Source organism: Maniola hyperantus, chromosome 19 (genome assembly GCF_902806685.2).
Source record: "Maniola hyperantus chromosome 19, iAphHyp1.2, whole genome shotgun sequence".
Lineage (NCBI taxonomy): Eukaryota > Metazoa > Arthropoda > Insecta > Lepidoptera > Nymphalidae > Maniola > Maniola hyperantus.
This window is the reverse complement of record NC_048554.1, coordinates 3,785,865-3,810,122: the sequence shown is the minus strand read 5'-3', so window position 1 is coordinate 3,810,122 and position 24,258 is coordinate 3,785,865. Positions and strand designations below refer to the sequence as shown.

General features: G+C 36.7%; 1 protein-coding gene across 5 annotated transcripts in view; it reads left to right on the top strand.

Moving 5' to 3' along the window:
- The window catches only part of LOC117991354 (NAD kinase-like), a 56,445-nt gene that overhangs the window by 18,260 nt on the left and 13,927 nt on the right, over window positions 1–24,258 (top strand). The window contains exon 1 of one of the 5 annotated variants that reach the window (XM_034978927.2): window positions 17,643–18,026. The exons of the other annotated variants lie outside the window; for them this stretch is intronic. Within the exon in view, the coding sequence (XP_034834818.1) occupies window positions 17,950–18,026 (77 nt within the window). The 5' untranslated portion in view covers window positions 17,643–17,949. Of the gene's footprint in view, window positions 1–17,642; window positions 18,027–24,258 lie in introns of those variants that run through there. 5 annotated transcript variants of the gene reach the window in all.

Genomic DNA, 24,258 nt, shown 5'->3' with positions numbered 1-24,258 from the left:
TTTTATCATCGATTGATTTAAGTTCAAGTTTCTGGCAAATTCCGTTAGCTGACGACTCTCAGGAAAAAACCAGTTTTACAGTTCCTGGTAGAGGGTTATTCAAATTTAAAGTCATGCCGTTTGGCCTATGCGGTGCACCAGCACGACAGCAGAGGTTAATGGACCAGTTATTTAATCAAAATTTTTGTAGTGATATTGAAAATGGAATAGTATTTTGTTATATAGATGATATTGTTATTTGTTCTGCTGATTTTGAAACCCATTTAATTTTATTAAACAGAGTTCTGGATAAACTAAAAATGGCTCAACTATCCATAAATTTTGATAAATGTAATTTTTTTAGAAACTCTTTGAAATATTTAGGGTATATAGTGGACGAATTTGGTTTACGCACAGATCCTGGAAAAGTTGCCGCAGTTTTGAACTTTCCGACCCCAAAAACTGCACAGGAGGTAAAGATTTTCCTAGGCACTTGTTCTTGGTACAGGCGCTTTATTAGGAATTTTTCAACCATCGCTGCACCACTCAATAGACTAACGAGTAAAGGAAAGAACGCACCTAAATTTGAGTGGAGCGAACAGGCAGAGGTAGCATTTAATACATTGAAGAATGCGTTGGTAACCGCACCTGTTCTTGCGGTACCGAATTTTGAAAAACCATTCAAAATACATTGTGATGCTTCTGCATATGGTGTTGGCGGTATGCTGACGCAAGAAACCGATGGTTGCGATCATCCCATTGCGTATGTCAGTAGGAGCCTAAATAAAAACGAAAGGAATTACAGCGCGACGGAACGCGAGGCTCTAGCTGTGATTTTTGCAGTGGAGAAATTTCAGGCTTATTTTGGTTCCAAGCCAGTCACAATTATCACAGACCATGCATCCCTAAAGTGGTTCTTAAATTTAGAAAATCCCTCAGGACGACTCGCCAGATGGGGTTGTAGATTATCACAGTATAATTTTGTTATCGAACATAGGAAGGGTTGTGATAATGTAGTTCCGGATACCTTGTCGAGACTCATACACGTAGATGTAGTTGGTGATCGTAATGATAACTCTAGTCAACAAGTTTTGGTAGATGACTGGTATGACAAAACATTTAATGGCTGTAAAATCAATCCAGCAAATTTTCCGAATTTTAGTATTTTGAACGATAAACTATATCGTTACAGTAAATGTAAATACCAGCTTCTCAGTGAGTTCGACTGGAAAGAGGTAGTCCACAAGAACGACATCCTTAGAATTATGCAACAAAACCATGCAGACGCAACTGCAGGTCATTTTGGTGTGTTCAAAACTCATCGCAGATTATCCCTCAGATATTTTTGGCGTGGTATGTATAAGGACGTGGTTGAGTACGTTAAGAATTGTGATACTTGCTCTGCGTATAAACACACGACATCAGCCACTCCAGGTCTGCTAGGGAAGCCTAAAGTCTGCGAGAGACCTTTTCAGGTCATTTCGGCTGATTTAGTCGGACCTTTGCCTAGGTCTAAATCAGGATTTACATTTCTTTTTGTGGTGACGTGTTGTTTTTCGAAATATACAATGTTGTTTCCGTTACGGCGTGCCACAGGTGCCGCTGTTGTTAAAGCGCTAGAGAATTTTGTATTTTTGAACCATAGTGTTCCAGAGACTGTGATTGTGGACAATGGGTCCCAATTTACAGGATCTGAATTCCGTAATCTCATTAAGCGTTATAATATTCCGAAATTACACTACACACCACTGTACACTCCGCAAGTTAACCTTGTTGAGAGGTACAATAAGGTTGTTATGACTGCTGTAGCCGCTTTTGTGAAAGATAACCACAGGTCCTGGGACGAAAACCTGTACAAGGTCCAGTTCGCCATAAACAGTGCGGTTAATGAATCCACTGGATTCTCCCCGTTCTTCCTTGTCCACGCTAGAGAACCGGTTTTAAATGGTTCCTTCTATAAGGACACGGATAAGGAGTACGAGGCCGGAATTCCAAGGGAGGAATACGCAGGAAAGTTTGGAACTTTGGAGGACATATTTGGTCAGGTTAGGAGAAATTTGTTTCAGGCTCATGCAGAGTATGCAACGCATTACAACTTAAGGCGTAGGTCTGCAAGCTATTCTGTTGGGGATATAGTGTGGAAAAAGACCTATCCACAAAGCGACGCTACAAATTTTTTCGCAGCTAAGCTGGCACCTAAGTATGAAAAGTGCAGGGTTGTCAAGGTTTTGTCACCTTTGGTTTATGAACTAGTTAGAGTAGCTGACAACCACCCAATAGGCACTTGGCATATTAAGGATATTAAGAAGTAGATATTTGCCATTACTTAGTTTGGTCTAAACTGTTTGAATATTTAAGTTATCAATATTCAATTAGGAATTTGAATGAGTGTAGTGATGTTCTGAGTTAACAGTTACATTACCATGGTTCAGTTGAGGAGGAATGTAGTGGATGTATGTAGGGATGAATATGTGATGATTGGAATGCTTGTGGTAGACCAACCGGTTGAGAAAGTAAAAATGCAAATATCGTACTTTGGGGATAACGAAAAGGGGGGGGTTTTGTGTTTTGTTTTCGTTTTCCTTCTAGATAATGGATCATTTCTGTTATTTTTCCGATTCTGTTCCGAGATCTATTTTCTAGGAGAGTTATTTCGTTTTTTTTTTCTCATATTCCGATTTTGATTCGGTTTTATTTTTCCGAATGGGATAGAGAACGGTTGCCATATCAGATGGACCCGTTCACAACCAGTTTTTCCGTATTTGTTGAGTAACAAATATTAAGATGGTAGTTTAAAAGAGTGAACCACCGTAGGCCTAGACGCATTCTATCAGTCAGCTGAAGAATGATGCCAAGATGTTTCCACTCAAGTGTCTTAGACACCATGAAGTTTTTTTGTATATATTCTTTTTAGAAGTTAGGGTTGTGTAGTTAAGTATAATGTATAAAACCTTACACTGTTTTCAGTATATTTATTTTGTTAGACAATTTTCCTTGTTAGTAGTAGATGTGCGTTCACGCGTAACTTCTGTGTTTTTTTTGTTTGTTTCAGGCAAATTGTTAGTAGTTGTTGGATGACGCTGAGGGCAGCGTGGTTCAACCTGTTGAACCTTTTCGTAGGAGGGGAAGTATTGTGACGTTGTAAATTTTGAACTACTAACTAGCGTTTCGCTTTTAATAAAAATCAATTTTGTTCAAAGTATGTTGGTGCCACCTAGCATCAAGGTGCAGAACTACGCGTGGGTCGATGTTCAGAGTTCATTCGAGCCACAATAGATGGCGTTTGCTTCGTTGTCAATTGTCGTAAAAATAAAACAAAATAATTAAATAAAACCATAATACCATTTGTTTATTGTTAAGTCATTAACAAAACGGTTCTTATAATATATCCTTAGGTTCCGCAAATATTCAAAAATGAATTGGCTTCATGATCAAACTAAATGAGAGCGGCCACACTCGGGTTGCGTCTGGCAACACCGATTGGTGAGATTTAGAATTTTTCTGGAGTCAACATGTGAAGACGAATTTTTTCGTTCCAGGAAAATCTCACTCCTTTTCGCCCATGGCTTCGCCTGGGAAAATACAATAGTTATAAATTTAGTCATCCTAACGTATTTCAATGTTTCATCAATTATGGTGAGTGAAAAATCAAGTAATGTGGATTCGACAAAATGGCGGTTTGGTTAGAGAAAATCCTAATTTCATGATTTCCCTTTCAGTTCCAGTTATTTTACCTTCCCAAATAAATGAGGATAATGGGTTGTGGGTGGACTCCTGAAAACCATTGGTGGCCAGGAGTTCAATAGGTGAGTTGTGTTTGATCGGGAAAATTCCACGTGTCGAAATTTTCACACAGCACAAATTATAATCTTGTTTTTCTTTGTTACAGGGTTTCCGTTTGCGTTTCCGTTTGCGTTTCCGTTTTTAGTTTTCGGTTTTCCGTTTTTTTTTTTTGCTTTCGTTTTCCGTATTTATTTCTTTTGCACATTCACGTTGGCAACTTAATTTCTATGGATAAGACTTGGTGAAAATCTTTGTAAGGAAACATTTCGGTTGTGAAGAATCAAGTTAAATTGAGTTTTGGATCTTGGCCGATGCCGTCCAGCTACATTGCAGTCTTCGCACCTACAAGTAAGCAAATGTTTGTATCCTGGAACAGTTTAGTGAACCTTCTTAGTGTATGTGTACAGTAAGAACCCTGTCTTTACTACTGAGCTTTATTTTGAAACAATTTTATGAATTTTACTGTGTCATTGTCTATTCCATGCCAATGGCATCTTAAATTTAAAACATAGATTTTATGTACTATCTACCTAAGGCATTCTAATGTATCTAAATTAAGTCTTGGCATTAAGCTAGAATAACTAAGCATTATTAGCCATCACTATGTATTAAGCGACCCCGGTAAAAGTTACATTAAAAACAATTTTGCCTAACATCTAGCAAATTTCATTTATAACACCTCATATACATTACAAGGGAGTCGACGGCTAGCTTCTATTCTTTACTAGGTAGATAGATCAAGTAAAGTAAATTATTATTTTCCTCTAATCTTTGTAAGGTGGTAGATTATTCCGTATCCGGGTATATTTCCATTCCGCCCAATTTACCACCCTTACAAAGGGACGAAACATGAACTTTACATTTAAAGACTCAAAATTTTAATGCACGCTACAAACAATAGGCTCACGACTGGCAGCTAAAGTCACGAGGTTTGACGGCTCAAAATTAAATTTATAACTGTCAAACTGTGTCTGTCCTTTTCGTATTATATTAGTATGGCGATGAGGCGAATACTCTAAAAAAATTGTTGTACTCAGAATCAGTACCAATGTACATGAACAATAAAATGAAGATGTCCATTGAGTCATGCTTCCTTTATCCTTTGAGTGAATCAATAATTGTTGCATATGACACAAAAGACGGACCTGCTTACAGGAAAACAAATCAAACACATAATAGGTCTAACACGTTGGGGTTTCAATAGCTACGTACGTACGATCTTCTTGATATACGTCCTGCTTCTCTGAATGCAAATTTAGCACACGTACATTCGAGGACTGAAGTTGATATATTCGCGGATTTGCGTTAAAAGTGTCTTGTTTCTCAATCGACTCTCTAAGTCTAGTTTAAGTCAAGTTTAATTCAAGTTTATTTGTGAATTAGGTTTAAGTAAAAACAATTAAACTACCGTGAGTGATTTCCATTCTAAATAATATCTGTCCCGGGCTAACGTCGACTAAACACGTGAGTACAGCCGGGACAGATATTATTATCTAATCACTTCACGCTGCTTGTCATATCTACTCGTGTGTCAGAACTTCGTACCTAATAGGTACACAGTAGGTACACACTTATTCTTGTGTAGTTAATTCGATTCGATTACGAATTGAATTAACTACACAAGCATGATCAGGTGTGCTTGATAATAATAAAAACCGGCCAAGTGGGAGTCAGGCTCGCGCACTGGGGGTTCCGTACTACAATCGTATTTTTTCGACATTTTGCACGATAATTCAAAAACTATGATGCATAAAAATAAATAAAAATCTGTTTTAGAATGTACAGGTTAAGACCTTTCATATGATACCCCACTTGATATAGTCACTCACTTCGAAAGTTGGAAATACTAATTATTAGTTCATGACCACAATTTTTTTTTTTTGTGTGATCTAACCCTAAATTCACGGTGTGTTTTTGTGGTAGTATTGCTAATGGGAAATAAATAGCTATTTCAAGTACTTTATTGATATTTTCACTTGTGTGTGCCAACTGCCAACACAGAAACAGGCAATTATTATTCATGTTTTTCAAAAATAGGGATGTCCATAGTTTCGTATACGTATAAAAATACTTATTGATTGAGAATCTAGTCAAGTTCTCCATAATGTTCTCAAAGGTGTGTGAAATCTGTAAATCTGCACTGGACCAAGTGATGTAATATGGCTTAAAAGGTTCTTATTCTTAGCAGTTCTCAGTAATGAGTCCGCGATGGATTGAGATGATGATGAATCTACTCAATATGTAGTCAAATAGCAACAAAAGTTGTCATAATATTCCAAACATGATTTGTAAATATTTTAATAGTACATTATGGTACAAGTGTGTAATGTTAGTGATTACCGCTGAGGCGCCATTGAGACCCGAGCCGTTAGGTGAGGGTATCATACGACGTTTTTCAACACACTTGTAAAGAAAATAATACTAAAAAATAATTTTATTTAGTAGATATTTATTTGTACTATTGAACACGATTTTTTTTGTATCGAAACTTTTTTAAGAACAAAGCAACTCAACCAATAAAATAAAAACTCTAAAACTCACTTGTGAATAATAGCAATGCAAAAGTCACGTCAAGTCAGTTTGATTATAGGTGTCATTATGCCTAATTGCGGTGAAATTAGAGCCACTTTATGAGCAACTGTGTTGAAAAAAAGTTTAACACTTTTGTTTCCGACAGTAACGTCTATTCATGCTGAATGATAGTTCCATTTAGGGACCATTAAAGTTATTGTAAGGAAATCCTTTGATGATTTACATCGTAATTCGTAATCATTTAATTATGTAGGTAACTACATAAATACCTATGTAATTCGGTTTGCTTTGGTACAGTTGAGTAATTTGTCTTTTTGACGACGTTTAATTTTAAGTTGGTAAGGTTTATTTAAGTTTGTATGTTTTATTTTAATATTTTTAAGTACTTTAAATTTAGATTTAAGTTTATTTAATAGAATTGTTGAGTAATTAAGTAGATAATCGATATAGTATAGTATAGAGCGTTCATATATATAAATTAGGTATTTAGTAAAAATCTTTTAGTGACAAAACCAAAGTCCTACAAAATCAAACTCTTGTGTAATTTTGCATGAACCGGAACCTACCCGAATATTGGACGTTGCTAGGTTTTAGTTTAGGTAGATGAAATCATATTTCAGGGTTCCGTACCCGAAAGGGTGTCAATTGGCCCCTTTTCCTTAGCCTTCGCTGTCCATCCGTCTGCCTGTACCTCATGAACTAGGGACAACCCTCCACCTCCCATGGCCCGACCAACCTCTTGGTTATATGGGCTGAATCGCGGGAGGGCGCCCGTTCGGTACTTGCACTTGGCGTTTTCCCGGGGCGCCTTCTTGATTCCGTACAAATTATTTTAACGCTCCTCCTTGTCCCTTATGCTCACTCTCCCCCATTGGTGGCTAGACGTCACTATATATCTCATGAACCGTAAAAGTAGAGAGTGTATTTCTATTGTCGCTGTAAAAACAAAAAATAAAAATTTCATAATGGGCGCCACGTAAATTAAAAAAAATGAAATTACACGAGTCCGAGACGCACTTACCGGTTTTTATCTTTTTGTCCGATTGCTTTTTCGCTTGGACATGCGACACCTATTGATTAGGATATTATGTGAAAGTAGCCGGTCTTTCTTAAAATGGTGTGGTTTATGAAAATTGGCTCAGTGAAATCGAATATATCCGCGAAGAATAAATCCGGTTGTGCTGAGAAGGTAGGTACTTTAATTACACTGCTCTTAATGCCCGCTCTTCACTTGCCTCAAATCGCTCCGCGAAAGTCCGTGGACTTCGCGAAAGGTCAATCCGCTCCCCATCTAATGTCATGTCATGATGTAGAGCGTAGAAAGACCAATAATTAATCTATGGTCATGATCATGCACAAAAGCAATATCAAATGGGTGCGAAGCCACAGCACCATTTACACGATTGTTTAGCTGCGTTATCTTTAATTAGGTTTATATCGACTAAGACGCAGTGTTGGAAGACCCCCCCCCCCACTAGGTGGACGGACGACATCAGACGAGTCCCAGGAAGCCGCTGGATTCAGGCGGCGCAAGACCGTGGCGCGTGGAAGTCCCTACAAGAGACCTATGTCCAGCTGTGGACGTCTATCGGATGATGATGATGACGATGATGAAATCGACGAAGGCGCAAACTTTTAGATACTAACTGCATTTCTTTATAATAAAACTTAAAAAAAAATATTAAACCTTGCTAGGTTTATGTACCGTTTAAAATGTATACTTACATAGTTAAACTTCATAGTTCACTTCATATGAATAACATTCATTTTCCTTCGGCCTAGCCTTTTTCCTATGTTAAACCATGATCTGCTTATTACTTATCATTCTAACACAGATTTAACTTGACAAGTAGTAGTTTTAAGCACGAGGAGATATATAAGTTCCGTAAATTGCTAATGCGCGTGGCCGCCATTTTAGTAGTTTCGAGCTGATGGTATATTTTTATTACGGCTGACGTCATTCCGATGTTAATCCGCTCCGCTTTGCGGTAACGAACTTTTTACTTGCCTACCTACATTCATTTATAATTTTAATAATTGCGTTTTTACCTACTAAATATAAGTTTTAAAATATCCTACATTTGGTTCAATGTTGTTAGTTTATAAGTAATTGTTATTTAGCTTTTAATTAGATAAATGTGTTACGTGTAGATAGGTACCTAATGTTAACGGCTTCGATACGGAAAAACTCAAGCTTCGAGTTTATGATTATAGGTACCTGAATTTGTTGTAACCTGTAAATATAGTAAAAACTGCCATACCCCTTCCAGGTTAGCCCGCTATCATCTTAGACTGCATCATCACTTACCACCAGGTGAGATTGCAGTCAAGGGCTAACTTGTATCTGAATTTAAAAAAAAAAATTTTTTTTTATTATTTATTATTATTATTAATGAAACATAGTTCCAGCGCAATATCAATTTGCGGGACTTTTATCTAATTTACCTGCAAAATAAACACAATTTGCGTTAATACCTACCAACATTATAGTATATTTTAGCATTTGACCCATCCTTGAGCTACATACTACCTACTTCAATTTCAGTCATTAGGTAGGTACTTTATATAGACATAAGTAAACTAATTTGTTTGACACTGCGTTGTCATGGTAACCTACATAATATATAAGTTCTACTGCCACCTTCGATGAAGAATGGCTGCCACGACATTGAAACCTCGCCTCGCTTTTCTGCAGGATCATCGTTCCCATTTGTTACTGTAAATCATAGTTCATATTAAGTAAATCAGTTAGTCATAAGTCATAACTTAATAACATACAATGTAAAATGAATGGGAGAAAAATAAAGATTATTGTTATTATTAATAGTCACGTTCACGGTTCAACTAACTGAGTGCCTTATTATAGAGTTTATTAAATCACGTTTTAAGTGATAACTTACTTATAATTAAAAGCAAAAAAGATAACATACATATAACTTATTAACCTATATCACAGAATATTACTAAGCATATACATATATCTGTAGGATATACATATATCTAACGATATAAACATATATCTATAGGATATCGATTGACTGAGACGGCTCGTGAATGGGTTGCGGATTGCGGGACAGTCATAGTTGATGTAAAAATTGGTCAAGTGTGAGTCGGACTCGCCCACGAAGGGTTCCGTACCATCGTTCAAGAAATAACACTTTTTGTGATGAAACCCCGAATTCACATTTTTCGGACTTTCCCCTTTACTTGTGTTATTAGACATTGCTACCTGCTTCTCATGATTCTAGGTCACCGGGAAGGAAGACAGACAGACAACAAAGTGATTCTTTAAGGGTTCCGTTTTTCCTTTTACGGAACCCTAAAAAAACACTCGCGTTGTAGATTAAGAAGTACACTGGAATGTAACGCAAGATGAAAATTCCTCGTTGGTCGGAACCGGTCCATCCATTTAGGGTGTGCAAGGCCAAATTCACATAATTATTCACATACTCCATAGGCACCTATGTAGAATTGTAGAGATTGCAGAATTCATAGTTTTTTAGCTGCACCTTAAAAAAATGGTTTTGTTTATTTTATCCTTTATAAACTATCGTGAGTGATTTCCATTATATACCTATAGGCTATAATATATTTCTACGGCTATACTCACGTATCCAGTCGACGTTAGCCTGACAAGTTTCGAATCCATCCGGGGTCCTTTATCAAGGGGGTCAGTTTAAGACTGAACTGACTTGATAAAGGACCCCGGATGGGCATGGCAAAGGAACGGGCATTTTCCACCGTTTCCAACGGTTTTTTTACTCCAAACAGTTTCCAAACATAAATTTTATATATTTTCCTACTTGTCTTTAAAAGCCCTTTATTTTGATACTCCACTCGAGGGTGTTATAAAATAAAAATTCAGCCCGCACATTAAAGCGCATGAAATCCGCCATTTTGGATTTTTTAGAATATTACTCTTATTTTAGTATTTAATTTTCGTAGTAACAATCGCGTCGTCAAGACGAATCAAATGACGTATCATTTATCAAAATCAGTTGAGCCGTTCGGTAGTTACAAGCGGTCATAGGAACGGACATACATACACACATACAGGTCAAACACATAACACTCCTTTGGGCTTCGCCGCAGTCGGGTAAAAACATAAGAATCGACGCCAGTTACCCCTTTCTTTAGTGCTTTCAAGACAAATATGCATCTTGATATACCTAAGTCCCGCAAATTGCTATTACGCCGGAACCATAACATCGAAATGACGTCATTTTGACGTCAGCCGATAATCCATCAGCTCGAAACTTCAGTCTAGTGCTGACGGCATTAAAATGGCGGCCACGCGCATTAGCAATTTGCCGGACTTATATTCTGTAACTGGTCACAATGGTCAAGTTAGTGTGCTCAAGGTGTTAAAGTTTGGTTCCTGACCTTTGTTATCTGCCTCTCGTGTCTCTCTCGCGTGAAAGGTTGTCTGTTCATTCACAGTTCAAACGATAATATTTAATGCAGCTGATGTGAATAAAGTCCAATAATGCAAATCATCAAACGGCACATGTTGCTTTAATTAGTAGTAATGACCTAAATGTTGTTTTGTGAAGACTACTTTGTTTATATTCATATAGATATTAAGAGACATATTATTATTACATTTAATTCTATGGATGTATTTTATACTGTGTAATGGTTAACTACATTTTGCCCGCAGTTTTATCCAATCATATTTTTATGATTTTAATCAATATAATATATAATATTTATTATTGGTTTATGTTTTGAAAATACCTTTGATTATCGTATGTATCTCCTTCTCCAGATGCCATTTAGGCTTTGTGTCATTAAAATCGTTTGACTATTTCCTGTGTGAATAATTGACAAACAGAATACAGTGTAATATATTATGTAGGTTGCAAACGCACCGAAGAAAAAGTTACATTTCAACAGATTCAATTTAGAATTTATTATGTTCTAGATCTAGATAATGCTCGCAACTTCGCCTGTATAGATTCAGGTTTTTAAAAAGCTCTTTGATTTTCCAGTAGTATGTCGATTTCGTAAAACCTGCATCAATCATTATTACAACCTCAATTGCTCTGAATGGCTGAATTTGTGCGATTCTTGTTGCAACAATGCATTGTAGCCAATAGTGAGCGAGCGTCAACCAATCAGAGGAGATTGCGATCGTGACATTGTAGCTGTCATTCTACCGCAATCGAGCAGCTGGATAAAATGTAGCCAAATCGGTCCTGGCCATAGGTACGTCGTGAAGGAATACCAAACATTCAAATATCCGAACTTTCACATATTTTATACTGTACTAGCTGATGCCCGCGACTTCGTACGCGTGAATTTAGGTTTTTAAAAATCCCATGGAAATTCTGATTTTCCGGGATAAAAAGTAGCCTATGTCATTCTCCAAACTCACGTCAAAAATCACGTCGATCCGTGGGTCCGTTGCGCCGTGATTGAAGGACAAACCAACAAACAATAATAGGGGTAGGTATTTTATTAGGTAGATATAACCCAGTTTTTTATCCAGCAATCGTTTGCTATCGGTACCAACTAGCTAGACTGATGATTTGATAAAAAACTACTATCACATAACATGACATGTCAATTGTCATTATTGTGATAACATTTAACATGCAGTTAACGTGAGTCGTGACGTCACACCAAGCGTTCCGTTTCAGTATACAACTGTGTTAGAAACTTTATATACGCAAGAAAGTAGTAAGGAATCTTGCTAGGAGCTATGTGTAAATTGTGTTGTGTTCAAAACAGAAAACTATAATGACATCGATCGGCAAGAGTGTGTTGTAACATAATATACCTAATATACATATTTTGTTACCTAATCCTTTGGTTTATGTATCTCTGAAAAGTAAAAAAATCGTCTATGTCTTCGCTTATATAACTTTTTAGTGTATACTGTTAGCTTATCTCTACATAGTTTACAATGAAGTCGCTTTCCGCTCTCTCTGTATGTATGAACGCGTAGATCTATTAAACTACGCAACGGATTTTAATGAGGTTTTCTCCAATAGTTAGAGTGATTCAAGAGGAAGGTTTATATGTATAGTTTAATTCTCAAAAAATTAGAGATCCTTAGGGAAATTGAAATAATGTAAATTAGGTCGAAAAAAATCCTCCTTTTATATCCGTATTTTCACGGATTCGGATCGGATGAGTGCGTGATCGCTGTTATTCCTTACGGCGTCGTCGACATTCCATCTTCACGCTCGAAACGTTTTGCGTCATCATTCCTCATACGCATGGCTAAAGATTGGAATACTCTTCCGCGATCTGTATTTCCGTGATTTCCTACCAATTTACAATCCGGGTATATTTAAAACAAGAGTGAATAGGTATCTTCTAGGTAAACGCCATACATTATCAGTTTCCATCAGGTGTCATTGTGGTCAAGCGTGTGTCTATAAAATGAATAAGTAAATAAATCTTCGTAAATTCTTGTTTTGCAGTGATAGCCTAGTGGTTAGGACGTCCGCCTTCCAATCGGAGGTCGGGGTGTGGTCGGGGTTCGATCCCGGGCATGTACCTCTGACTTTTCAGAGTTATGTGCGTTTTAAGTACCTAATTAAATATTACTTGCTTTAACGGTTAAGGAAGACATCGTGAGGAAATCTGCATGCCTGAGAGTTGTATAATTTTCTCAAAGGTGTGTGAAGTCTACCAATCCGCACATGGCCGGCACTATGGCCAAAAACCCTTCTCACTCTGAGAGGAGACCCGTGCTCTGTAGTGAGCCGGCGATGGGTTGATAATGATGATGATTATGAAATTCTTGTTTTACAATAGGTAAAGGTGTCGTAAGAAACTACTAAACAATTCTAGAGTCTAGAAGTAATTAACACAATAATTAATAGTATGTACATTGTAATCTTCGTGGCTAGGTGCTAGGCTTTGTTAAGGTGACGCAGGACGCTCGACCAAACCTATTTGCTTTTCACTTGACATTGTATGAGAAAGGTGAGAGGCACGATGATTTTCACCGAAATCAAGGGTTTAGGAAAAGTATTTTTGAGAAAAAACTACTGAGTTTATGTTTGCAAAGTATAGTTATTTCAACTAATGAATAAATAAACTATGTCTAATGTTAAATTTCTTTAGAATTTTCATACTCCTAATCTTACTTATTTACGCCCAAAGTTGTCATAAATTTAGTGTTAAAATATGAATCTCTTGAGGCTCGTAATTTTAAAATCAATATTATTTTCAATGTTTCATATATCAATAAACCTAGATAATGACGAGATAAATCGATATAATACTTAGTTTTGAGCGTACAATATCAAATAATGTAGTAATTACCCTCCTACGTTTGTATGAAGAAAGCTCCGTCCTGAGCCCTCTTAATAATTATTATTTTATCATCGGCACATGGCAGGACTATAAGTTAATTTACGGTCTAGGTAGTTATTAGTACCTATATATTAAAACGATAAAATAACATTGTTTATCGGCCCTAATTAGTCTTGTAATAATTAAAAACATGGCACAAACTTCTAGGAAGGTACATTAAAAAATAGCTTGTATTGAGATATTTTGTTTCTAAAATAAAAACGGACTTCAATAACCACAAACACAAGATCTGTACTATTTCCATGCAAAAAAACTGGCCAAGTGCGAGTCAGACTCGCGCGCCGTGGGTTACGTACTCGGGTAATTTTTTCGACATTTTGCACGATAAATCCAATACATAAATATGCATAAAAATAAATGAAAATCTGTTTTAGAATGTATAAGTAAAGCCCTTTCAAATGATACCCCACTTGGTATATATTATCTTACTTTGAAAGTTTAAAATACTAATTATTTGCTTATGAACACATTTTGATATTTTTTGTGATGTAATCACAAATTCACGGATTTCGGATTTACCCCTAAAGTGTGCTAGAAGACTTACCTACCTGCCAAATTTCATGATTTTAGGTCAACAGGAAGTACCTTATAGGTTTCTTGACAGACACGATAGATAGACAGACAGACAACGAAGTGATCCTATAAGGGTTCCTTTTTTCCTTTTGAGGTACGGAACCCTAAAAATCACGTCGATTCGTGGTTCCGTTGCGGCGTGATTGAAGGATAAACCAACCAACAAACAAAAACAGTTTAATAATGGATACTGGCAAGTTAATACAAGTTGAACAGTGCCTAGCCTATGTTTTGTACTAATCAAGACAAGAATACCACAAAAACCACACGCAATTTTGACCTGTAGCATCCGTGAGAACTGAGAACTTAGTAATATTCCATTTTTTTTTTGTTTGAAAGTTCTATAGAACTTCGAGACCATACTAATTTTACTCATTATTTATACAAAGAATAATTTAGTAAATAGTTTTATAAAACCTTTTATGTTAAGCTTATAACACAACCAATAAAAAAGATTTACGTATGGAAATGACGCAAGTAAATTACTAAGAGCTCACGAACTCCAAGACGTAAAACGGACGTAGAAGCCTCGACGACGTTTTGTTACAAATTCCCTAACGGTCGTGAAATGGTGGCAGACAGACAGACAGACACACTTTCGCATTTATAATATTAGTTTGGAATGAGTATGGATTAAAAAAACACATGATTAGGTTCCCCATGTCGCAATGTCTATGTCGGTCAATGTTGCCTCGTAAGTCGTAGACACCTTACACGATCGTTCTATAATGGCCAGCCTTGTTTGAGACTGCTGCTCCAAAATTATCGAGCCCAAGTGACGTAATCACTTTCGACTTTTTCCTTATTCGATTTGGGTGTGCCTTTCTTTTGGACACCTTTACCTTTTTAAAATATTAGCTATAATATAAAAATGAATCACTAAATGTGTTGCTCATCGCAAATCTCGAGAACAACTGAACCGATTTCGCTAATTCTTTTTTTATAATTATTCCTTGAAGTACGAGGATGGTTCTTACGGAAAGAAAAAATTAAAAATTTGAATCGACTGTTAGGCGGAACGAAGTTCGCTAGGGCAGCTACTTCTTCTACTTATAATATAAAAATGAATCACTAAATGTGTTGGTCATCGCAAATATCGAGAACCGCTGAACCGATTTCGCTAATTCTTTTTTTATAAATATTCCTTGAAGTACGAGGATGGTTCTTACGGAGAGAAAAATTTTAAAAAAATGCCTGGAAAAGATCCGACTGTTAGGCGGTACGAAGTTCGCCAGGTCAGCTAGTCAAAGATAAATGTGTCGTTGAGAAGATGATCGTATCACTACACATACTATCACTACCTGTACTAATTAGTTAATTACCCATTACCCATATTATAAAATGCGAAAGTGTGTTAATTGTTTGTTGGTTTGTCCTTCAATCACGCCGCAACGTGCGTGATTTTTAGCATGGATATAGTTGAAGACCGAGTGGCAAAGGCTATTTCTATTTTTTATCCCGGACAATAAAAGTGTCTTCGCCCGTGGCTAGTTACCACCCTACCGGCATAGCCGTGCCGCCAAGCGATTTAGCGTTCCGGTATGATGCCGTGTAGAAACCAAAGGGGTGTGGGTTTAATAAAAAAACTGCTATAGGTACCCCTTCCAGGTCAGCCCGCTTCCATCTGAGACTGTACTAGCTTATGCTCGCGACTTCATCCGCGTGGACTACACAAATTTCAAACCACTCTCTCCCTTAGGGGTTCACTCCCTTAGGGGTTGAATTTTCCAAAATCCTTTCTTAGCGGATATGCCTACGTCATAACTCATAATAGATCTGCATGCCAAGTTTCAGCTCGATCCGTCCAATAGTTTGAGCTGTGCTTTGATAGATCAGTCAGTCAGTCAGTCATCTTTTCCTTTTATATATTTAGATTAGCTTATGCTCGCGACTTCGTCGCCCGCGTGGACTACACAAATTTCAAACCCCTATTTTACCCCCTTAGGGGTTGAATTTTCAAAAACCCTTTCTTAGCGGATGCCTACGTCATAATATCTGCATGCCAAATTTCAGCAGGATCTGTCCTATAGTTTGAGCTGTGCGTTGATAGATCAGTCAGTCAGTCAGTCACCTTCTCCTTTTAAATATTTAGATTCTCACTTACCACCAGGTGAGATTGCAGGCAAGGGCACTTGTATCTGAATTTTAAAAATTGCAATACCTAATACCTGGAGTATTAATTATTATTAATAAGGTGCATGAGATATTTTTGTGAGGTTGGTTACAAGGGGATATTTTTGCAGAATATGCCATAATATTATTATTTTAGGTGTCACTGTAATTCACACAAGTATTACCTATTTAACTCAAGGTGTTCTCGGAACTCAATATTATTTAGATGACAAACTCATTAATTTAATCTTTTGCTAACTTTGAATTTTATTTTATTATCATACATAATATATACTAATTTAGGTTATTACTATGCGAGATCTTACAATTTTATAAATCATCAAGGTGTGATGGTTTTAAATATTTCCACCCCTAAACTGGAAAATAGGGGTTTGAAATTTGTGTAGTCCACGCACACGAAGTCGCGGGTATAAGCCATAGTCCGCGCCAGGTTGAGATGGCATTCGGGGTGTGAGGCGGGGGGACGCCCCGGTCACCCGCGCTCGCACGCACCTGGCTAGCTATAGTTCCTCAATAAGTGTAGCTAATTCTTCAAGTAGAATAATAATTATCTACCTCCTCAATTTTATGTCTCGTAATGGTATATTATTATGTTGATTAAAAAGTACCTAATAACTTTCAGTTTTATGTATTCGATACGCAGAGGGCACGACCCTTCATTTACACATAATACTAATTTATGTACATCTTTATCGGTCAATACTCAATATCAACTGTACAACAGCATTCAAAGATCGTTCGAACGGAAAGGAATATAAATACAATACAAATACAATGTCTTTACGAGCCAAGTATTTTATCTAGGCCTAGATTTAGTCACATTATTATCCTAAACTAGCGGATACCCAGCGTGTGGTAGTACGCTAAAAAAATTGCCTGATGCATTTTTTATTAGTCTTAAACCGTCTTCGCATTGTTGCCTTTGTAATGAAACCGGTATGGGTCAAATCGGTTGGAAAGTTTCAAAATCTATGATGGACACAGGTACAAACACTTTTGTGTTTTATATGTATGGCTAAGTTACCACGGAACCCTACACTGCGCGTGGCCCGCCACGCACTTGGCCGGTTTTTTAAAAATCCCGTAGGAACTCTTTGATTTTCCGGGATAAAAGTATCCGCCCCCGAGATGTAATTGCATTTTTAATGTTGAGTATTAATGTTGAGTGTTGAGTATGAATATAGATTTTGAATCGGCAGGTACGTAGGTAAAGCTGAATCTCCGTAAAGGAAAATCTCAAGGTCACGAATGCCACTTAAGTTTCAATGAGCGTATGAGGCTTTGATGCGCACGCGCAGCTCGACCGACCAGTCGCTCTTCGCTTCCGATAAGACTATATCCAGCGAAACTCATTTACCTAACAGCTTATATTATTGTTTATTTATTAAGATGACTGATGTTATAACTTAACATTGATAAAAAACGCAATGAAGATCGTGTTTTTTATATTTTATTTATTCTTTGCGTTATAATCTTCTTCCGGCTAGTGCAACCTTCGTGTAAGTGATTTAAAGTTGGTGATGTTGTTATAAAAATGTTATTATATGCAAATCGTGCGATAGTGTATTTTGTTTAGTAAATATTTTGTGTCAAGATATTTGAAGGTTTTCTCGAAATATGTTGAGAAGGCAGTTTTCTCATGAGTCCGGCAAAACCGCATTGGATCATGCGAGAGAGGAATATTTTGATAGAAGGTTTGTAAAGACATCTCATCTCATAAATAAATAAAATACTCCATACTGAGAACAGTTTAAAAAAATCTGAAACATTTTAAGTTTCTGCAGCCTTTCTTTCTTTCTTTTGTAGGCTCCTAGACCTACACTATCCTAATGATTTATTTAAGCTCATTTCGTGGTTTAACGCCGGTTACATTAGAAAAAAATGTATCCAATATGGCAGGACAGACTAAGTCGTAATAACAATGAAAGCAATAATTTAGAAAGTTTTTTAAATCAATGAAATACTATTTTTAGGGTTCCGTACCTCAAAAGGAAAAACGGAACCCTTATATTATCACTTTGTTGTCTGTCTGTCTGTCAAGAAATCTACAGGATGCTTCCCGTTGACCTAGAATCATGAAATTTGGCAGGTGGGTAGGTCCTATAGCAGACATTCGGGGAAAAATCTAAAAACCCGTGAATTTGTGGTTACATCATCCAAAATAATTAAATTGTAGTCATGAACTAATAATAAGTTTTTTTTTAATTTTCGAAGTAAGATAACTATATCAAGTGGGGTATCATAATATGAAAGGTCTTCACCTGTGCATTCTAAAACAGATTTTTATTTATGCATTATAGTTTTTGAATTATCGTGCACAATGTCGAAAAAATACGACTACTTTTAGTACGGAACCCTCGTTGCGAGCCTGACTCGTACTTGACCGGTTTTTAAATCAATGAAATACTATTTTATTATTATCAAGCACACCGATCATGCTTGTGTAGTTAATTCAATTCGTAATCGAATCGAATTAACTACACAAGAATTAGTGTGTACCTACATAGTACATAGGTACTTAGGTACGAAGTTCTGACACACGAGTAGATATGACAAGCAGCGTGAAGTGATTAGTACCTATACTTAATATTAATTACAATGCATATTCATATTAATATTTGTAGATATATGAACTTACTATCAAATTGCTATCAGTTATTGAAAACTTGTTTACCGTTGATTTTGAATAACACTCTTATTAGGTAGGTAAGTTTATATATACTTTAATATTGTTACGATAAATGTTATCATTATCTTCGAGTTTGATGCAAAGAAATTGCAAAAAAGTAACCAGTCGGCAAAGTATAAAATATGCAAGTAGGTAAAATTAGCTAAAATAAGTAGGTAGGTATAATAAATATAATAAATAAGCCTTTTTATTGACTGAAAAATAATATATTACAGATTCTATTTTTCAAGTAGCTATAGGTACTCACACTTACATTAATTTTACACAAGTACCTACTTAGTTGAAACAATTTAAGTTCTATGCTTATTTCCTTATAAAAAAAAACAGAATATTCTGTGATTTTACAACTAATCAAGTCAAAGGATGTATGATAATAGACGTTTTACCTCATTGTTACCTATATCAAAATATTAGAGAACTTGTGTAATTGAACTTAAATAATATTTAAATCTAAGACGATCTATTAATCTTTTTTAGAAGTCAACTTAATTTATGCGATTATAGAATAATTTACATTTTTTACATAAAATGTTTCATTTACTTATTTCTATCACAATAGGTACCTACTTATTATATAGAACCCACTATATAAAATATAGGTATACCCACGTGAATAAAAATAGAGATAAAAATACCTGTATTTTCGTTTTCAAGCTAATGAAAATGTAAAGCGCAGTCGCAGGGAGAAAAAATATAGTCAAAAACAATGTAAATATTCTATAGTTGATAGAGACAAGAAAGGAAGCAAGTTGCCCTGGTTTTTATTGTATAAAAAATTCATATAACCTTCGTCTGTGTCATATAATCTTCTGATTACGGTTGACTGGAATGTTTAATAATACTATGCCAACAGGTCCTATCAAATTGCAATTGATTCCGATTAGTCTCGCGTGGTTTTTGCCGGATCAGTGATTCTGACAGGGTCACGGCTTTACGATTGTTTACTTGAGTTTGTCGATTCTAAAGGTGTCAAGGTGTTGACATTCGCCCAAAATCTTCGGAAGTCGCTTCTGCAAAAAACAAACCTTGAAACATAATAATATAGATTAAATTATGAATTGATCTATCCATTCAGGATTTGTTTACAGTAGGTTATTTTATTACGTAAACGCTCACTGAGAAAGGATTTTTGGAAATTCTACCCATGAATTCGCCTCATGTAGTTTTGAATCTACAATTCAAGCAAAATGCATAAAATCCGTTTCTAAACACACTTGGTCACACAGTATGGTCGTTGAACATGAATTCTCTTTTTGTTTCGTCGTAGCAGGTATATCGTTAATGTTATTGCCTAAGCGAAGTCGTAGGGTTAATGCAAAACTGGCCGCGCATGTAAAACTGATTAATTTGGTTGGTATTATGACGTCACGACCACATGAAGCAATTAACTACAATAACCAGCAATACCTGGGAACTTAAGAACTGTTAAGCGAAATAATTGCTCCAGATTGATCCATACGTCATAATTGACTAAATTGCCTGGAATTGCGGTATTACAATTGCCCTTGTAAGCGTACCTTTAAACAACACAAGCGTCATCGTGACGTAAGCAAAGCAATTTAGTATGGTCATATCTTTAAAGTTAAAAACTCGTTAGCAAGGATAAAAAGCAACATCATGGCAAATATTATACATATATATTTTACAGTATACCTTAATGCCCGCTCTTCACTCGCCCCGCGATAGCCTGCAAACGGTGTGGAACATTATACCGGCTTCCCACGGTGCGTAATATTGCGGACGGACGCGGACCAACCCGCACCGACGCACCATAATATGAAGAGTATCATCAGGCTAGCCCAGACACGTCGTCGTTGTCGTTCGAGCCTTATGCTCGGTGCGTGACTGCCCGTGGTCGTCGGTTATGCTTGATAATCCGCAGAATCCCGCACCGTGGGATGCTAGTGTAAGCGCGGATGTCTGCGTTAGTCCCTTTGTCAATTGTCGTGGATAACGAAACCGGTATAGGATGGAAAACGTCGCGAAGTGCGAATTCGAAGCCGTGACACGAACTTGTAACAAAACGTCGAGGCTTCGCCGACCGCCGTCACTGGCAGGCGTCAAATGTTTCTACATTTGACGATAGGTATAGGTAGCTTATAAATCGCCTACTTTTCATTAATTTCACGTCACTCATAGCCTAATAGCTCAACGGTTAAAGGAGCGGACTGAATTCTGAAAGGTTGCCGGTTCAAATCCCACCCTTTGCCATATTGTCGTACCTTCTACTTGCACTTTACGCTGTATGCACACCACAGTTGTTTCGCGGCATGTGCATTCTATTTAAGAAGCTTCTTCTTAAACATTTGAAGCCTGCTTAGTAGGTACAGGATTTATATTTTATTTTCAATAGATCATGTTTTTCTTCAGACAATTGGAACTCCTGTACAATTTACTTTTCCTATTTGATCGTCCGCGTTCAGCGATTTGTTAAAAATAGAGTGCCTTTTTTCAAGTCATAAGGTACTGACGGAAAGGGATGGTAAATATTTTCTTAAGATAGCTGATGTCCTAGGATAGACCCCCTACTTAAATCCCATCAGTAGCCCACTGAGCTCTCAATTGCCTCTATTCTATGAGTAACTTTAGGTTTTACTTGATCTATACGTGCACTACGCGGCCGAAAGTAATGTACATCGGCCTTTAAAATGACATTCGGCTTGGTAGAGTGTTGTCTCTGTCACTCATACCTATGTTATGTTTTGTCGGTCTAAATGTTTACATTACTTTCGGCCGCGTACTGTACCTACGTATATATATATTTTTATTTTTTTTGAAAAAAAATATTAGCCATTTTTTAAATGACTAATATTCCCCTTTCCTCTCCAATTAAGCGTCAAGCTTGTGCTAGGAGTAGGTACGACAATAGTGCAACGGGCGGGGTTTGAACCGTTCGTCGCGTCGACCTTTCGGTTTTCAGTCCACTCCTATACCGGTTGAGCTATTGAGGCTCTGAATATTATGATACGAATCTACACTAATATTATAAAGAGGAAAACTTTGTTTGTTTGTTTGTTTGTTTGTTTGTTTGTACTGAATAGGCTCAAAAACTACTGGACCGATTTTAAAAATTCTTTCACCATTCGAAAGCTACATTATCCACGAGTAACATAGGCTATATTTTATTTTGGAAAAAAATAGGGTTCCGTAAGATATTTGGGTTTTTCGGACACAAGGTGTAAAAAATCAACCAGAAAAGTTACTTATTTTGCGTACGCTGCCTAAACTATAAAAGATAGAACCATAAAATGTTCTAATTAATTGTAGATCTTATAAATATCTACAAAAAAGTCCGCGACACACTATACCCATCTATGTCGAGTGAGGCACAGCAACCATTTTTTTATTTAAAAATCTTGAATTTTTTTTGGACTACATTTAAACGCGTTTATTTTACTCATGCTATTAATCCTTATCAAAATAAATGATTTCATCACTAAGAACAGTTTATGGAGATAATATTTGGTCTTTGAATGATTAAAATTGGACGTTTGGTTTTGAAGTTATGGCGAAATTAAAATATTACGATTTCTGCTGCACGGCCCGTTGTATTATTATATAAAGAGGTAATGTCGTTAAGTTTGTTTGTAGGGGGTAATCTTTAGAACTACTGAACCGATTTTAAAAATTCTTTCACCAGTAGAAAGCTACATTATTCCTGAGTGACATAGGCTATACGGGATCTTTAAAAACCTAAATCTACGCGGGCGAAGCCGCGGGGATCAGCTAGTTGTTTATAAAATTTCAATGGATACCTTGCCGATACGTTCGAATGGCTTCTATGAATTTCAAAAGGTTGGCCTGAAAATAAAACACAAATTAATATTAATACCGAACAGGCAGCCGAAGTTTATTCGGTGTTAATGTATGCGGCATACACCCATTCGCCGGAATCGACGGTCACTGGTTTCTGGTTTGGTTTTGTGACAGACGTGTTCACGTGTGTAATAATGCGTTCAGGTATGAATTACATTTTTAATTTAGATATATGCCCCTTTGAGTCATGTGAGGTATAACTAAATATCTAAATATATAAAAGGAAAAGGTGACTGACTGACTGACTGACTGATCTATCAACGCACAGCTCAAACTACTGGACGGATGGGGCTGAAATTTGGCATGCAGATAGCTATTATGACGTAGGCATCCGCTAAGAAAGGATTTTTGAAAATTCAACCCCTAAGGGGGTGAAATAGGGGTTTGAAATTTGTGTAGTCCACGCGGACAAGTCGCGAGCATAAGCTAGTTTTAAATAAGTATGTTATCAAATTGATAACATATTTTGATAATATCAATGCACAATGTCGTGCGTGTTGTGTTCCCTCATCCCTGTTTCATAGGTCACAACTGCTTAGAAATCATTTTGAACCAGAAGCTGTGATAGCCTAGTGGTGTGGACGTCCGCCTTCTAATCGAAGGTTGGGAGTTCAATCCCGGGCACGCACCTCTTACTTTTCGGAGTTATTTGCGTTTTAAAGTAATTAAAATATATCACTTGCTTTAACGGTGAAGGAAAACATCGTGAGGAAACCCGCGTACCTGAGAGTTCTCCATAATGTTCTCAAAGGTGTGTGAAGTCTACAAATCCGCACATGGCCAAACCCATTCTCACTCTGAGAGGAGACCCATGTTCTGTAGTGAGCCGGCGATGGGTTGATCATAATGAAGTCATACCGCAATATCAAATTTTTCATGACATATTCATGTAGGTACTTACTTACCTACTTGATACTACCTTCGGATATACAATCCTTTGTGGGTCTCGGCCTCCTCTACGATTTTCTTGCATTTATTTCTATCCGTTACTTTTCCTTCCATGATGTGAGCTTTCCAATTTTCCGGCATCATCACATTCTCTCCCACCACAGATGTTGACTACTGTTTACTATAACTCACAATAGTTTCCTCATTAATCAGCTGTTTTAGCTCAAAGTTCCCCCGGTGGCGATAGGTTCCACCTTCTTCTTTGACTGGACCTAAGATTTTTCGTAGTACCTTTTTTGTCGAATTTTATGTATTCTATAATTGAAACTAAAAGTGAAAGTCTGGGAAACCGAGGATTTGTATTAAATTTTGAACTATCGAGAACATACTAGTTATATTAATAAACTAGTATTTTGCTCGCTGCTCGAGCTGCTAAAGCAGCTCTCGAGGTCTATAATGGCCATTTTGAATAATAAAAAATTTTGTATGAAAAAATAAATTCCGCCATTTTGAATTTTTTTTCCATCCAACGA